At 42.4% G+C, this 18,172-nt stretch overlaps 1 protein-coding gene across 2 annotated transcripts in view; it reads right to left on the minus strand.

Moving 5' to 3' along the window:
- Positions 1–18,172, minus strand: part of LOC112222964 (platelet endothelial aggregation receptor 1) — a 36,781-nt gene that overhangs the window by 8,066 nt on the left and 10,543 nt on the right. For both annotated transcript variants that reach the window (XM_042304602.1, XM_042304601.1), the window contains 5 exons: positions 4,359–4,469; positions 4,000–4,101; positions 3,806–3,906; positions 3,522–3,614; positions 309–555 (listed from right to left, as the gene is read on the minus strand). In XM_042304602.1, the coding sequence (XP_042160536.1) occupies positions 309–555; positions 3,522–3,614; positions 3,806–3,906; positions 4,000–4,101; positions 4,359–4,465 (650 nt within the window). In that variant the 5' untranslated portion in view covers positions 4,466–4,469. The remainder of the gene's footprint in view (positions 1–308; positions 556–3,521; positions 3,615–3,805; positions 3,907–3,999; positions 4,102–4,358; positions 4,470–18,172) is intronic.

Consider the following 18,172-nt stretch of genomic DNA (forward strand, 5'->3'; position numbering starts at 1 on the left):
CAGTTCCCACTAATTCCTAGTGGTTCTCTACTCATCCTCAGAGGCATCTAAAACACAGGTTGTAACTAATGACTCATCCTCAGGGGCATCTAAAACACAGGTTGTAACTAATGACTCATGCTCTAACCTAGTGTTTCAAGAGGGGCTCTTTTCCTGCATTGGTAGGATGGAATAAGGCCATAGGATATGGTATAACAATTAGTCTACTGCCTCTGCATTTTGTCTTTCCAACCTTAACATTCTATTTACTTTATATTGGTACATACTGCTGAAGGTCTATTTGAGAGAGCGTTAGTTCTACAACTCACAATGTCCCAGTGAATTTTTCTCGACACAGGCACTCTCCGGTCACTTTATTGCAGGAACCCCCAGTTCCACACTGGCACTTCTGAAGACAGCCCTTGCCAAAGGTGCCTGGTGGGCAGGGGTCCTCACAGCGGCGCCCAATGTAGCCTGGAGGACACTGGCAGGTACCGGTCACAGGATTGCACAGGCCACCGTTCTCACACTTACACAGCTGACCACAACCTGGACCCCAGTGTTGGTCATCGCAGGCTGGAAAACACATACAGACACAGACGATAACAGACATGTAAAAAAAGAAACCCCATACAGTGGACTGGTGGGCCAGTGTACAATGTTTTCCATCTGATATCTCTGAAAAGGTTTTCTATATATTAACTTAACCTGATGTAGTTGTATGGTGTTACACTGTATACTATATGTGATGTCATTGCAATGCACATTAACAAAAACAAATTCAATGAAATTCCATTTGGACCATTGGGACTGTCATGTTTCATCCCAACAACAACAGCACAGGAACCTGAGTAGAAGACAATGGTAAAGATCACTCCCCCAGGGACAATAAATCTATACATGTATAGTCATGAATTTCCAACAAACAGAGACATAGTCTATGTCCAACTCTAGCCCTAATAGCTCCAGAATCTTATGTTACAGACTTGTGAATCACGATTGACAGGGCGATTTGCATGGAGCCAACAAGATGGATGAGGTTAAAATTGAGAATTTGACAGTGGCCTTTTGGGATGGCTCCGGCGGCTATCGCCAACCGGTGATTCGCACAGGGTTTGGATTTCAATCAGAGTTAAGGAGCGTCAGGGAGGGATCATTCCTGATTCCATGAGAACCAGGATCCCACATGGACACACACTGACTCCTCCAATGTCTCATCAATAATGCAGACGGACTGCGGTACAAACCCTATTCAATGGAAAAAAAGATATCCAATACAGGTGATGTAACTGATGCTTTGCACACAAGTGATGATCTCACTAACTATCATGATGACAACCATTCAATGATAGATTGATACTTGTCTCATTGAGGTTATTGGGGAATGATCACAAACAAATCATAGGGTTCTAAATGGATTCTAGTGTGCTTGCTTCAGTCACAACTACTATTGCAGTAAAAACTACTACTACTTCTTCCACTATGAGAAAAATACTTTTAGACAGCTGAAGCAAGCACACACATTTTCTACAGGAACGGTATCTTTTCTATGTAGTTTATCGTGAGATCTTCCACCCACCTCTCTTTCCTTCAGTCACATACAGTATGTACTGTGTCACAGTTTCAAGCAGGACTTCTTTGACAATTAAATGGAGGGGACAGTATGGCCAAATTAGGGTTTGGAGCGTAAACTACCACATAGCAGAGAAATGTTTATTACTCTAACTCAGAACAAGACCCTTTTCTCCTTTCTTTGTTTAAATGAATCAAACGTTTACTCATTCCCTGTGTGGGCAGAGACGCTGAGAGGCTGCAGTTGGAGTGTGTGACACATTGAGTTATGGGAAGCTCAGCTGGAGCAGCAATAATGTTTGCACAGGCATTCTCCAGGACGCCAATGGAGATTTAGGACCTGCAGGGTACTAGGCCTTCTACTATCTGCTATCATAGTCCAGGCCTGACAAGGCCAGCCATGTGGGTGAGTGAAACATGATGGATTGGACACCTATGCTTTGAAGAGCTGTGCTAGGACCAGCTGGCTGTGCCCAAGCCTCTGCACTTACTCAACTTATAACAGAACCCAGACCTGTTCTCAGGGAGATTGTCATATGTTTGTTTACATCTGATCAGGGTTCAAAAGTTACATTTTTTCGATTGATGCGCTCTTTAAAAATGGCAAGTCTCCATTGTACTGTAAATGGAATGCATTAAGATAAGGTGGGACACTTATCTTCTTTCCCAAAGTGTATTGTCCAAGTGGTGGTGGAGGTCACGTCTGCATCCAACCACAGCATTATCTCCCACCTATCTAACTGAACCACATCCAGTCCTTCTTTTCCCCATACCCTTCTTTCTCACACACTCTTCTAGAGTATATCACTCTATTCTTAAGTATCAAAACTCAACCAGTCTTCTTTTTCTGTATCCAAACCCCCCGACCTCACCAAATATGTATTATTCCATCACAATCGCTCTTCCCAAAACAATCTCTTATTAAACTACATTTATTTCTCTCTCTTTCTTCCTCTTTCGTTCTCTTTGTCCACTTCTTTCTCTCGCACTCTCTCTGGCTGCCTCTGCCGCCCCTTCTCCCCCTCTCTCTTGGTCTCTCTCCCTCCCTCTTCCTCTGTTTTTCTCTCAGCTCCCTGTGCTAAACCTCAGCCTTTCTCTCTCATTTCCCACAGCTAGCTCAACACACAAGAATCTATTCCAGGAAGTGTCAGCTCTCTTTCTGCCAGTGGGCTTTATTATAGGACTCAGCAGTATGGGGCCCGAGGCCAGCACTTGTTTGCCCAGAGAGAGAAGGAGAGAGAGACAAAGTGGGAAAGGGGTAACATTTTCCATTTCCCCTTCCCATCATCCCCTCTGAAGGCATCACACACCACCAGCTTAAGTTAAGCCCTCCATTCAGCACTGTACTAGTGACCTGGTTGAGTTCAGAAGAACACTGGCATTGATTAACTAGAAGTTTCTGGGTTAATAAAATGTTTCTGGGATAAATAAAATGCAAAACATTAATCCTGTGCTGAGATAAAGCTTTTTTTAAACTATACATTTTTTAGCATAGGATTCCAAAAGTGTATACTTGCAGAATAGGGAAAATATTGATTTTCCATCCCGGGCCCTGGGTCTAAGCATGCAGTATTAGCTTTGGGGATGTTATATACTTGATGTAGCATAAAATGGCAGGTGAAAGGAAGGGAAGGCAGTGGGACATAGTGTCCTCCTGGTCTAATAAACTGTTTTCTGGACTGTGGCTTACTTCAATGACGCATCACTCTCTATTTGGTCCCTTGCTGTTTCCATTGGAAAGCCCTATGTGTGATTGAGTGTTGTGTGTGAGGATCAGTTTTTGAGTAATGGTCATTTGTCCTTTCCTGCAGTGTGTGTGTGTGTGTGTGTGTGTGTGTGTGTGTGTGTGTGTGTGTGTGTGTGTGTGTGTGTGTGTGTGTGTGTGTGTGTGTGTGTGTGTGTGTGTGTGTGTGTGTGTGTGTGTGTGTGTGTGTGTGTGTGTGTGTGGTGTGTGTGTTGATGTAACGCACCACTGGAGCAGTCGTCGCCACGCCACCCTCCCTCACACTGGCAGCGGTCTGGAGCAACACATCTCCCATGGACACACTCCTTAGTACAGCGGGCTAGTGATGAAAAACACACACAAACACACTCTTACTAGACTAGAAGGTTTGTGGAGAGTATATATATTATGTAAGCCATGCATGTCAACTCTGCATTATGTAACCAACTCAGCAACCAAGCACAAATCTGGATGAATTTTCTAAGTTTGTTTTGATATGCTAATAAAGAAAAGCCAAGGCGTTAAACTTACGGACACATTTGTCTCTGCTCTCGTAGTAGCCAGGGCAACACTGGTACCTCCGGCGGTAGTCCATCTTCACCGCCTGTCTGTATGCTGTCTTATAGGTGATCCTGGCCAACACAAAGTCAAATAGAGAATACTTCCTGTTACCCTCTGACCTCATGGACACAACCAGGAAGTAAACATGAAGCAGACTGTGTTACCTGTGACGGGTGCATCTGTAGGAGGTGCGTGGCTCAGAGCAAGGTTCCTCTGTCACCTGGTCATAAGGGTGGGCATATGACTCCTTCACTGAGGTTGTGAAGCTGCATGAAAGGACAAAATATACTCAGACATAATAATACATTGACAGAACGGACCCATCATGGTCTAGAGTTGAGACAACCTGAAGTTGATATTTTGTGCTACATCTTCAAGGATAAGTGCAACAACGAACAACAAGTTATCTACAATGAAACCTGCTGCTACTTCTATTTCTTTATCACAAACTAAACAGTATAAACAAAAAACGTGCTCCCTTCTATTCTGGTACAATGACATGAGATGAGCTACACTGACTTACCTCTCCCATAGGCTACACACGTTGGGGTCCCTGGGGTTCAGAGACCAGGACAGGCCAATCAGAACGCTCAGAACCAGCAGGACGGTACAGGTCTGCAGTGACTGCATGGTCCTGAGGAGAGAAAGGGAGGAAAAAGGTTATGGAGGATATTTATAATGCCTGTCTATGGGAGCAAAAGCAGTGATAATAGGCTACAGTTCGAAAGCATGAGGACCAACATTTGAGGAGAGGGTTAGTTATTAAGGATCAGGTTATTAGCAGGAAAGGGGATAAGCAAATACCTATCTTTTTTTCTCTCATTAAACAGCAAATCAAATCATACTGACTTTGATAAACTGATACTTGTCTGTTTTTTGTTTGGCACTGCTTTTAGCCCGCCATCTGAATTACAAAGATATCAAACACTTCACAATGTAAAGAATATGAACATTTATCTGAAACCTTCCTGTAGTTTCACTCCAAGGGGAATCTAATGATATTTTCAGCACCTATAAAGCATGGTAAGCATTACCCCTTGTAAAAGAGTTCATTAAACACTAAGCAGAGGTAAGGCAGCGGGCCAGCATTGAGCCGCGTACCAAAACCCTCCCCATCGCGCTCCCTACTCTCCCCATATGGCAACTTAGAACAGAGGAATCTGAGCAGTGGTGTAGAGTACTTAAGTAAAAATACTTTAAGGTACAACTTAAGTCATTTTCTGTACTACACTATTTATATTTTTGACTACTTTTACTTTTACTTCATTACGTTCCTAAAGACAATTGTGTACTTTTTACTCCATACATTTTCCCTCACCCCGAAAAGTACTTACATTTTGAATGCTTAGCAGGACAGGAAAATTGTCCAATTCACACATGAATCAAGATCCCTGGTCATCCCTACTGCCTCTGATCTGGCGGACTCACTAAACACAAACGCTTAGTTTGTAAATTTTGCCAGTGTTGGGAGTGTGCCGCTGTCTATCCGTAAAAAAAACATTGTGCTGTCTGGTTTGCTTAATATAAGGAATTTGAAATGATTGTATGTTTAACCATTTACATTTACTTTTGATACTTAAGCATATTTAAAACCAAATACATTTAGACTTTTACTCAAGTAGTATTTTACTGAGTGACTTTCAATTTTTCTAGAGACATTTTCTGTGAAGGAATCTTTACTTTTACTCAAGTATGACAATTGGATACTTTTTCCACCACTGAATCTGTGAGAGAGCGAGAAAGAGCAAGTGAGCGAGCGAGACAGAAATGGATTTGGGGGGAGGAATACGACTCCAGCTACCATCCTAGCTAGCTATTATCAATCAGAGCTGGAGAGAAGACTCCACACTCTTCTGCCATGTCCCCTTCCACACTCACACCATCTGGATCCAATCAAAACGCAGACCCAGGGCAACGCCCAGTGATGGGGACCGGAGAAGGTTCTCAAGGTGCGGTAGGGAGGCCGGCACAGAGAAAGTGGTCTTTTCCCCCAAAAACTCCCATGGACATTTTGGGAAGTTCAGGAGCACTATAGCATGGGTGTCGACTGAAGGGCCAGTCCCCTCATCTTGGGAAAAGGAGGATGGACTCATGTTGACATAAAATTGGTCAAGGGGTATTCAGCTATTTCTATGGTTATTCCAAATGAGATATTTAGCATTTTTGTTCAGTCAAGCAAAGAGAGGAACAACAAGCCACTTCAATAAGTCTAGGTCTAGCCCTTCACAAGGTCTCTTTCTCCCCCCACAATGTAAGGGTGTGGTTCTTCAACAATGCCATGCTGGGATCCCTTTTAGGGGCTTCAGCCTAAGCATTCTCCTAATCAGAGTAACAAACAAACTGTAGCCACACCACAGCAGTCACACTAAACCTACAGCTGTAGCTATGAGTTGATTTGGCACAATTCTCCCTGTAACATAAATCATGTTCATTCACTGATCTACTGCTTTTGATATATCACCCTTCACAACCCTCCTGTCCTCTGTGTCAGGAGATAATACACATTCTGGCACACACTCTAACGCCTTAAAAAGCTGCACCACAAAAACAGAATTTTATAAGAACAGGCATATGGTTTTTATTAAGAGGAGCAATCGACTTCAGCAGCCACTTCATTGGACTGGAGTAAATATTTTTCATTAGCTTTTTTCTTTTTAATTGATCTTCATTAGACAAAGTCTTGAAACCGCATGGGAATGCTTAAGTGCCGAGAAAGAGAACGTAGGTTTAATGAGTGCAGACGTGAAGAGAGACAGCTCTGGCTGAAAGTAAAGACAGCGCAGTTCACATGACATGTTTGGGTTACCTTTCAATTGAACGGTAGGTCGGTAGACATAACTGGTAAGTAGGTAGCAGACCCCTGCTCAGAGAGGGTAAAACGGTTCAGGTCCCCCCCCCAAAAAAAAGTAGTCTTTTATTTGCAACTCCACCCATACATGTGGGTTGATTACTGATTCCTGCCCAAACCTTTGCCGCTGAGAGCACACTCTTATAAAATTCAACTTACAGTTATTAGCTTAATCCTCATCGTCTTTTTTTCCATCGTCTTTTATAAAAATCAAGATTATTCTTCTGTGTTGCTTCATGTAATCAACATAAGATAAAAACATACACAGATGGCAAAATATATTTATTATTATTATTTATTATGTTAAAAGTGCAGATGGGCACAAGATTTGGCTCTACTTATCTATTAGGTCCGGGGTGTAGTCTGGACCAGAGGTACGTCTCTATGTGCCTTGAATGGTACAGAGGTGGTTCTGGACCTCTAATGCAGCAGCCTGCACTCGAAGGCTTTTTAGTTTAGTTTCAATGAGCAAAGCAGACCATCTCAATTGGACTTTCATGTGGCCCAATAAAAAAAAGAGGCTAGGAATACACAGCACAACGCACGCACACACTTTCTAATAGTTTCATCGACAGCTCATTTGTTTTTCATGTTCTTTAAACGTTCCATGCACAAAATGAGTCCCATACATTGAAACGAGTACAGAGAGACTATTTATAGTATCTGAGTATATTCACTAATTCATTGGACTCGTCTTGGCTCACAATGTCAAGCGTCACAGATCTAAACAAGTGGCCCAGGCGTGTGCCGATCGTACCAACTGGAGAATGTCCTAATGTTTAAAAGGGCCCCACAATGCTCTTTCCAGAACTGCACAGGGACTTCAATGGAAACAAGGCCCAAATGAAAACAGATGTACTCGTGTCACATTAATCTTGCAAGACCGAGACACTCTTATGCATGTTATTACCATTCAATTTCAGTCATGACTCTTGCAAAAGCCTCAGAAATGAGACTAAGGAAAAATATTTGATTTGGTTTCACACAGATTGCGTTCACAGTTTTCATTTAATGACAGCTCAGGAGGCTACTCACACATATTTATTATTTCATCTTTACCATCATTTGAACCATGAAATATTCATGCAATAGTGATTCATTCACATTTACTGAGCATCCTAAAGCATCTTGTCTTCCAAGACAATCCAGTCCTGAGTGGGGTGGGGTCTTAATGGTCGCTATTGGATAACATGCTCCTTAAATAAGAGTAGAGAGTTTTTTAAATTTAATTTTATATTATTTATTTATTATTTATTGAATATTCGAAACATACAATATACTTGCAGTGAAGCTGCTCAACAACTACATCATACTAGTCATCCAATAGATTCCCATTCAAAGCGACACACAGAAGCAACCAGAGTCAATGCCCTGCTCAAGGGCAAATTGACCGATCTACCACCAGGCCAAAAACGTGAACCCGAACCCTCCAAGATCCCCCCCACAGTTCCCTAATAGTTGTCCCTCAACCATTCGAGACCCCTTCCACAGTCCCCCCCAAGGAATATTTTTTTATGTATTTTTTAAATACAATTAATTCCATTCCCCACCCCCAAGAACCCCCCCAATGCACCAACAACCAAGAAAATGGACTAAAGAGAAAAAAGCACAAGACAGAAGAAAACAGCAAACAACAAGGCAAAAAAAAAATCTAAAAAAACAAACAAAGGACATCAAGGACGACTAAAATCACAACAGCAATGTGAACTGTATATGTTTATGTGCATGTCTGGCACTATTACATGTATGTGTGTGTTCTTGTATGTGTTTATTTGAATGAGAGTGTGTGTATATGCATGTGTACAAACACCTGCACGGCATCAGCCTCAGGCAAACCGGCATTAGTTGTAAAAACACTGCCACTTAGTGTCATTCAACTGTTCTTTAGAGTAGAGAGTTGTTTTTATACTGTCAGTATATGGTGAAATTCTAGACACTGCACATGGCACTCTTCAAATGTTGCTTGCCCTTTTCCTTCCCCTCTACTCCTCTCTCTCTTTGGGGTTGAAATGTTAATAGAGGTAGAAAATATTAGTCACTCTTTGGAACAGAGTGTCGCAAAGGAAAATAAAATTGAGAGAAAAACATTGGCTGTGGATTGGTGACAGGTCGAGTGAGAAAGAGAAAATAGAAAAGGAGAATAGAGAGAGAGAGAGACAGCGAGAGAGAGAGAGAGAGAGAGAGAGAGACAGAGAGACAGAGAGAGAGAGACAGTGTGAGAGACAGAGAGAGAGAGAGAGAGAGAGACAGACAGACAGACAGAGAGAGAGAGAGAGAGAGCGAGAGGGGGAGAGAGAGAGAGAGCGAGAGGGGAGAGAGAGAGAGACAGCGATTGAGAGAGAGAGAGAGAGAGAGAGAGAGAGACAGAGAAAGATAGAGACAGTGAGAGAGACAGTGTGAGAGACAGTGAGAGAGAGAGAGAGAGAGAGAGAGAGAGAGAGAGAGAGAGAGAGAGAGCGAGAGAGAGAGACAGCGAGAGAGCGAGAGAGAGCGAGAGACAGCGGAGAGAGAGAGACAGCGAGAGAGAGAGAGAAAGAGAGGGAGAGAGAGAGAGACAGCGAGAGAGAGAGACAGCGAGAGAGAGAGAGAGAGAGAGAGAGAGAGAGCGAGAGAAAGAGAGAGAGAGCGAGAGAAAGAGAGAAAGAGAGAGATAGATAGATAGAGAGAGAGAGAGAGAGAGAGAGAGAGAGAGAGAGAGAGAGAGAGATAGATAGAGATAGAGAGAGAGAGAGAGAGAGAGAGAGAGAGAGAGAGAGAAAGAGAGAAAAGAGAGAGGGAGGAAAGAGAGAGGGAGGAAAGGAGGGAGGAGAGAGGGACGCCAATAACAACTCGATTTTCATATAGAGGGGTGCAATATCTAAGCCAGACTAAGAAACTAAACTACACACTATGAAGTCTCAAGTTCACAGTCATTTCTCAAAGTTACTCTTGGGAATCTCCTGGCATTGTAAAATGCTATAATAATGTTACATGATCAATAATATGAATGCCATTTCTAAATGTCCAAATGTCCCAAATTATTGAAGCCAAAGAGAGAAAATTACACAGGAAAACAGTTTATTCACTTCAGTATTGCATTCGCCACGTCTGCACTGCGCAAAAACGATGGGCTAAGAGTCAACACTTTGTAATGAGGTTGATATCCATTCAACAGCCAACTCCTATATATGATTCTATGATACTTATAAGGTAACAACAACCAATCAAAGGTCAATGTCACCAGCTGCACTATTTTCATAATAGATGACATTCAGAAGCTGAACATTATACACTATAGTTGAACATTATAGTTGAACATGATACAGAAAATATTATTCAAAAAGCTTGAGCTAAATCATATATGATTTTCAATACATATCACTTAGGTAATGTAACAACCAAAACTTGTCAACATGATATAATTAGCTGAACGCTTCTGAATGTCAATTCCCCTGATTAGTGGTATCAAGAGCCTTTTTAGGACAAATATAACCATTTCAAGCTTTAGACTTTGTGTCATCAATTTACATATGAACTGTAAGAACAAATCCATAAAAGTGCTCTCAAGCTGACAGGTATTGCCAGTTGGAGTGAATAAGATGGAGAGCTTGATGTGTCACTCTAACCACAGTCTATAGTCCCGACTCTGCAGCATTAACCCCCACCCCCTTTCCCCCCTATACCCTCCATTAAAACACAGTTACTGTAAACTAGATATATCATCCCATAATCCTTTGCATCTGGAATTTCTTCATGACGTGCATGAGAAATTCGGCTCCTTCGACCACGGGTAGGCTGGCACACACTCCCTAGTCGCTGTAATGCCACATGTTAGGTGGGCGGGTGTGGGGGCAAAGGGAGTAGGCACCAACCAACCCTTTGGGAGAATGGGGACTTGACGGAACAACTACATCCCACCCCACAACCAATCTTTCAAATTCATACTTTCTGAAACATGAACGTTTTTTGCAAATCAGAAATATATGTGGTGCGTAACTGTTGATTTGGTAAATTTCTTGCATTTATCCATTACATCTTTTATTGTTTCTTGAACATGACACATTTTGGGGGTATTCACAGTGAGGCTTTGTACATTAAGGGTGGTACCGGACCACAAGTCTCACCCCCCACACACTGGAACATTCTGAGTGGAAAGTCTTGTCCTGGCAGCTCATATGCTGTTGATGGTTGTCGTAGGATTTGCGTGACAAAGGGATGACATGGAGGGAAAGAGGAGGGTTTCGTCTTTAGGGAAGTTACTTTTCGGAAGGCTGTATTTTGCTGAGTGAGCTTGGAGCTGCAGAGTGTGCTGTCTTCTGTAGGATTCATGCGAATGAACTATGAGTTCTTGAACTTTGACCTTTGACCCGGAGGGAAAAAAAGACACCTTTAACTTTTGGGTGTCTGCTTCTTTTGTCTTCCTTTTACAGAATTGTTATTGTATCTCAGCAGATCTGTTTGATGCTTTTGTTTCGCTGAATGTTCTCGAAAAAGCATAGACGTAAACATTTTGGATGAGATTCAACGCAAAGCTATTGAAAAGCAAATCAAATGGTCCCTATGTCAACTGTATGTCATCCCTATGTCTAATTTCCTCAATCATAATGTTGTACTTCTTATTTTCTTCATGACTCTTCAACTCAACTTCTGTCTTGCTTTGGGACCAGAGTATTGTGGGAACCTCTACTTGAGTGAAGTATTCTAGATGATTGTGTATCGTCCTCGGCTGATCTTCTCATGACACTGCCAGACATAACACTCAGCTTTTACACATACACAACAAGGCCAAGAGGTCACGAGTCTTTGAAAAATGTTGTGGACCATCAGAAAACAAAAACAACCCCAGTTAAACACTGTGATGACCAATGATTAACAACTGACAAAAGCATTCGTGTCTAAGTCAGGGATGGGCAACTAGTGGCCCGTTTTTGTAGACCCACGGAGCAACCTAAAAATAAATAAAACATGTATATTTTAAACTCAGTCGGGGGGAGTCACTCTCACTCTGATATCATATTAAAAAACGGCAAACATTTCTCTCCACCCTACAGCTAAACATGTCACTTAGGGCCCCAACAAAATGTCACTTAGAGCCGCCAAAAGGCTAGGGCTGGCTCTGACTGCGTGTGTGAGTATGGATGTGGGTACGCAGACCCGCGAGCCACTGCGGCCCCTCATGATGAGTTCAGATGGTGGCCCCCAGCCCCATCACAGTTGCCCATTCCTGGTTTAAAGTTTATCAACTGGCCACTAGTTCAACTTTTATGGCAAAAGATAAAAGACCAAAAATAATTTATTGAACTTGACCTGTTCTTAACTTTTGATATATCACTTTTGGGTGTCTGTTTCTTTAAAAACGTTATTGAACCTCAGGAAATCTGTTTGATTCGGTCAGCCTTTTGGATATGATTCAACACAACCCTTCTCAGCAACAGCCTCTTCAATACCGTAACATTCTGTATACTTAATGATGTCTGCCAATCTATGCCACGGTTTGAGTCATAAAACACTTCTCTAACGCTTTGTTAAATCAGAGTAGTTGCTATGGAAAAATAAAACAGAACCTACGTCTGTATGTCAACTCTATTGCCTCACACTTTTCTTCTTCTGCCTCACATACAGTGAGATACCGCATACACATACTGCATTTGGGGCCCTGGGCCACCGACCTCCAGGGGAAATAAGGGGAAATAAGCCATGGTGCAGAGAGAACAATGTGCAGTTTTATAATACTATTCTACACATTCTGTCATAAGGCTGAGAGAACATTTAGCAGTTTTAAAGCTAATTTCCAGCAATTCTACACATTTTGCTATCCTATGCTATCTAGGGGAAAGGAGGGACATGCACCATATAATTTTTTGTCAGGCAACGGGCCCATGGCCTGTGTGTGAGCAGGGCCGGATTACCGAACGGGCATGCAGGGCACACATATTGCTAACATATGCTATCTAAATCAAACTTTATTTGTCACATGCACTGAATACAACAAGTGTAGAGCTTGCAGTGAAATGCTTACTTAGAAGCCCTTAACCAACAGCGCAGTTCAAGAAGAGTTAAGAAAATATTTACCAAATGAACTAAAGTAAAACATTTAAAATAATACAAAGTAACACAATAAAATAACAATAACGAGGCTATATACAGTGGGTACCGGTACCGAGTCAGAGTGTGTGGGAGTACAGGTTAGTTGAGGTAATTTGTACATGTACAGTAGGTAGGGGTGAAGTGACTATGCATAGATAATAAACAGCGAGTAGCAGCAATGTACAAAACAAATGGATGCGCTAGACTTGGCGCTCCGGTACCGCTTGCCATGCGGTAGCAGAGAAAACAGTCTATGACTTGGGTGACTGGAGTCTTTGACAATTTTATGGGCTTTCCTCTGACACCCCCTATTATATAGGTCCTGGATGGCAGGAAGCTTGGCAACAGTGATGTACTGGGCCGTACGCACCACCCTGTCAGGAAGTTCAGAATCCAGTTGCAGAGGGAGGTGTTTAGTCCCAGGGTCCTTAGCTTAGTGATGAGGTTTGTGGTGTTGAACGCTGAGCTGTAGTCAATGAACAGTATTCTCACATAGGTGTTCCTTTTGTCCAGGTGGGAAAAGGCAGTGTGGAGTGTGATTGAGATTGCGTCATCTGTGGATCTGTTTAGGCTGTATGCGAATTGGAGTGGGTCTAGGGTATCTGGGAGGATGCTGTTGATGTGAGCCATGACCAGCCTTTCAAAGCACCTCATGGTTACCGACGTGAGTGCTACAGGGCGGTAATCATTTAGGCAGGTTACCTTCGCCTCCTTGTGCACAGGGACTATGGCGCTCTGCTTGAAACATGTAGGTATTACAGACTTGGTCAGGGAGAGGTTGAACATGTCAGTGAAGACACTTGCCAGTTGGTCCCCGCATGTTTTGAGTACACTTACTGGTAATCCATCTGGCCCCATGGCTTTGTGAATGTTAAACTTTTTAAAGGTCTTGCTCACATTGGCTACCGAGAGTGTTATCACACAGTCATCCAGAACAGCTGGTGCTCTTGTGCATGCGTCAGTGTTGCTTGCCTCGATGCGAGCATAAAAGGCATTTAGCTCGTCTGGTAGGCTCGCATCACTGTGCAGCTCGCTTCTGGGATTCCCTTTGTAGTCCGTAATAGTTTTCAAGCCCTGCCACATCTGACGAGCGTCAGAGCCAGTGTAGTAGGATTCAATCTTAATCCTGTATTGACATTTTGCTTGTTTGATGGTTCGTCTGAGGGCATAGCGGGATTTCTTAAAAGCGTCCAGATTAGTGTCCTGCTCCTTGAAAGTGGCAGCTCTAGCCTTTAGCTCGATGCAGATGTTGCCTGTAATCCATGGCTTCTAGTTGGGATATATAAGTACGGTCACTGTGGGGACGACGTTCTCGATGCGCTTTTTGATGAAGCCGATGACTGAGGTGATATACTCCTCAATGCCATTGGATGAACATATTCCCGTCTGTGCTAGAAAAACAGTCCTGTAGTGTAGCATCCGCGTTATCTGACCACTTCCGTATTGACCGAGTCACTGGTACTTCCTGCTTAAGTTTTTGTTTGTAAGTAGGAATCAGGAGGATAGAATTACGCTCAGATTTGCCAAATGGAGGGCGGGGAAGAGCTTCGTATTCATCTCTGTGTGTGGAGAAAAGGTGGTCTACAGTTTCTATTCCTCTGGTTGCACAAAATGTTTTAAATTAAATTAAATGCATTAAATTCCCCGGCCAATAGGAGCGCCGCTTCTGGATGAGCATTTTCTTGTTTGCTTATGGCCTTATAGAGTTGGTTGAGTGCGGTCTTAGTGCCAGCATCGGTCTGTGGTGGTAAATAGACGGCTACGAATAATATAGATGAGAACTCTCTTGGAAGATAGTATGGTCTACAGCTTATCATAAGGTACTCTATCTCAGGCGAGTAATACCTCAAGACTTCTTTAATATTAGACATCGCGCACCAGCTGTTATTGACAAAAAGTCACGCACCCCCACCCCTCGTCTTACCAGACGTAGCTTCTTCTCTGTTCTGCCGGTGCATGGAAAATCCCGCCAGCTCTATATTATCTGTGACGCTGTTCAGTTACGACTCGGTGAAACATTAAGATATTACAGTTTTTAATGTCCTGTTGGTAGGATAATCATAATCATAGGTCATCAATTTTATTTTCAAATGATTGCATGTTAGCAAGTAGAACGGATGGCAGTGGGAGTTTACTCACCCACCTACGGATTCTCAGAAGGCAGCCCAGCCTGCGCCCTCTTTTTCTCTGTCTTTTCTTTACGCAAATGACTGGGATTTGGGCCTGTTCCCCCCGGGAAAGCAGTATATCCTTCTCATCGGACTCGTTAAAGGAAAAAGCTTCTTCCAGTTTGTGGTGAGTAATCGCTGTTCTGATGTCCATGTAAAACGTCAGTCATCCTCTTCGGCGTCATCTTATAGATAAGGTTGGTATCAATGCCTGGCCAACTGAAACGTGTTGTACTGACACTCTGGGAACATATTCTCTCTTGTTGTGTTGGGCATTTCGCCAAGTTGAGGCCTCTCTCTCCAAGTTGAGTACATCCCTGCGGCATTGCTCCACAGTGAGGGCTTGTGTGTTCTCGTCTGCAACCAGCTAGCCACATAATGTAAACTACCTCTAGGGCCGGCACACTCCAGACCATAACCACAGGCAGAGTGACTGTGGTTTCGTTGGTCAGAGAAAGTGTAGGGGTCCTCACAAACACAAACACTCCGGAGTACTCTAGCCAGAATAAAAACACATGCACATGTTCAGTACACCCCAAAACACTCACCTCAGATTAAAAAAGCACTGTTCAGGGTATAAATAGTATTTTCTATGCAAACTTAACTATATGAAATGGTGGAAAACCTAAAATGGAGGCCCTGGCTGAGGTTTTGGAGGGACATGACCATACAGAGCAGTAATTATATGCGCCGTAATGTACTGGGATCATAATGTATGCAGAGACACTTGGGCTTCTTGTAAATAAAAAAGGCTTTCCACAAACCATAACCAGAAAACACAGGCTTGAAGAACACGGTAGAAAGACCACACCGTTGGCATTATCGTGAGACCATCGCTTAGAAGGCTCCAGTAACAGTTCAGGATTCTGAACATGTAATTACCATAGAATCAAGTGGTATTATTTTAGAGACCATATGAAATTACCATAGAATCAAGTGGTATTATTCTAGAGACCCCATGCGTCTACAGTGAGCTTTCATAGTGAATGAACCTCCATGCTGGAGACAAGGTGTTTAGTACAGTTTAGTTGGTATAAAAGAACAATCCACTAATGGTATAACCCCATTCATAACCGAATCCTCCACTGTAGATTAATATTTACCATAATTATCCTCAAGAAATACTGTAGCTTCCTGACATACAGGTCTTGAATAACGAAACAATAAATATCTACATCATTTGAGATTTTCACAATTACACAATTTGTGTTATGACTTCTAGACATCCTGATAATCATAACCATTGAAACATTCACAGGAATGTTGATTTTTCTGCTGTGACAGCATGAATCATCATCAGTAGCTTGCTTGTTCAGAACTACCCCTTCCTTTGCTCTTCCTGCCATACCCCGTAGTAAAATCCCCTCTCCTACTACAATATGGTGGTGACATTACAACAGGACGTTCCCTATAGTCTGAAGGTCTCTGTGGTGCCCTGGACCCCACAAGCCTATTGTTATACTACCCGTTGAGTCACTTCACACATGATGCCATGATCAAAAAAGGCCTTGGCGCCTGACAGTGAAGAGTTATGAGTCTGTAAGGTGTGAAGTTTTTTTTTGAGAACGAGAAAAAGGGGTTATAACCTCGGATATCAGTCAAACCTCTACACAACACTCTCCTCATAATGTCGGGCTACACATGCACTCCCGTTCAAAAGTTTGGGTTCACTTAGAAATGTCCTTGTTTCTGAAAGAAAAGCACATTTTTGGTCCATTAAAATAACATCAAATTGAGTGTAGTCATTGTTCATGTTGTAAATGACTATTGTAGCTGTTTTTTTATGGAATATCTACATAGGCGTACAGAGGCCCATTATCAGCAACCATCACTCCTGTGTTCCAATGGCACGTTGTGTTAGCTAATCCAAGTTTATCATTTTAAAAGGCTAATTGATCATTAGAAAAACCTTTTGCAATTATGTTAGCACAGCTGAAAACTTTTGTGCTGATTAAAGAAGCACTAAAAGTACCCACAAAACACCAGTCTCAACGTCAACAGTGAAGAGGCGACTCCGGGGTGCTGGCCTTATAGGCAGAGTTCCTCTGTCCAGTGTCTGTGTTCTTTGGCCCATCTTAATCTTTTCTTATTATTGGCCAGTCTGAGATATGGCTTTTCTTTGCAACTCTGCCTAGAAGGCCAGCATCCCGGAGTTGCCTCTTACTGTTGACGTTGAGACTGGTGTTTTGCGGGTACTATTTAATGAAGCTGCCAGTTGAGAACTTCAGAGGGGTCTGTTTCTCAAACTAAACACTGTAATGTACTTGTCCTCTTGCTCAGTTGTGCACCGGGGCCTCCCACTCCTCTTTCTATTCTGGTTAGGGCCAGTTTGCACTGTTCTGTGAAGGGAGTAGTACACAGTACTGTACGAGATCTTCAGTTTCTCTTCAGCAATTTCTCGCATGGAATAGCCTTCATTTCTCAGAACAAGAATAGACTGATGAGTTTCAGAAGAAAGTGCTTTGTTTCTGACCATTTTGAGCCTGTAATCAAACCCACAAATGCTGATACTACAGATTCTCAACTAGTCTAAAGGTACATTTTTTTGCTTCTTTAATCAGAACAACAGTTTTTCAGCTGTGCTAACATAATTGCAAAAGGGTTTTCTAATTGTCACTTGTGCTCCCCCTCCAGCCTCTAGGTCACCAGGCTGCTCGTTATGGCGCACATCTGTCACCATTGTAACACACACCTGCGCATCATCACTCACCTGGACTCACTTCCTTGATTACCTGCCCTATATATGTCACTCCCTTTAGTTCCTTCCCCAGGTATCATTGTTTCCTGTCTGTGCGTTGTTTGTGTTTCTTGTTTCACAACATGAACAATGTCTACACTGTATTTCTGATCAATTTGATGTTATTTTAATGGACAAAAAAATAGCTTTTCTTTCAAAAACAAGAACATTTATAAGTGACCCCAAACTTTTGAACGGTAGTGTATAAATGTATGTAATTCCATAAACAAAAGTGGACTTCATCATAAAGAATGCATATGGTACTTTATAAAGTGATTATCATATACAGTCGCGGCCAAAGGTTTTGAGAATGACACAAGTATACATTTTCACAAAGTTTGCTGCTTCAGTGTCTTTATATATATTTATCAGATGTTACTATGGAATACTGAAGTATAATTACAAGCATTTCATAAGTGTCAAAGGCTTTTATTGACAATTACATGAAGTTGATGCAATGAGTCAATATTTGCAGTGTTGACCCTTCTTTTCAAGACCTCTGCAATCTGCCCTGGCAT

This window comes from Oncorhynchus tshawytscha, linkage group LG23, assembly GCF_018296145.1.
Source record: "Oncorhynchus tshawytscha isolate Ot180627B linkage group LG23, Otsh_v2.0, whole genome shotgun sequence".
Classification (NCBI taxonomy): Eukaryota; Metazoa; Chordata; class Actinopteri; order Salmoniformes; family Salmonidae; genus Oncorhynchus; species Oncorhynchus tshawytscha.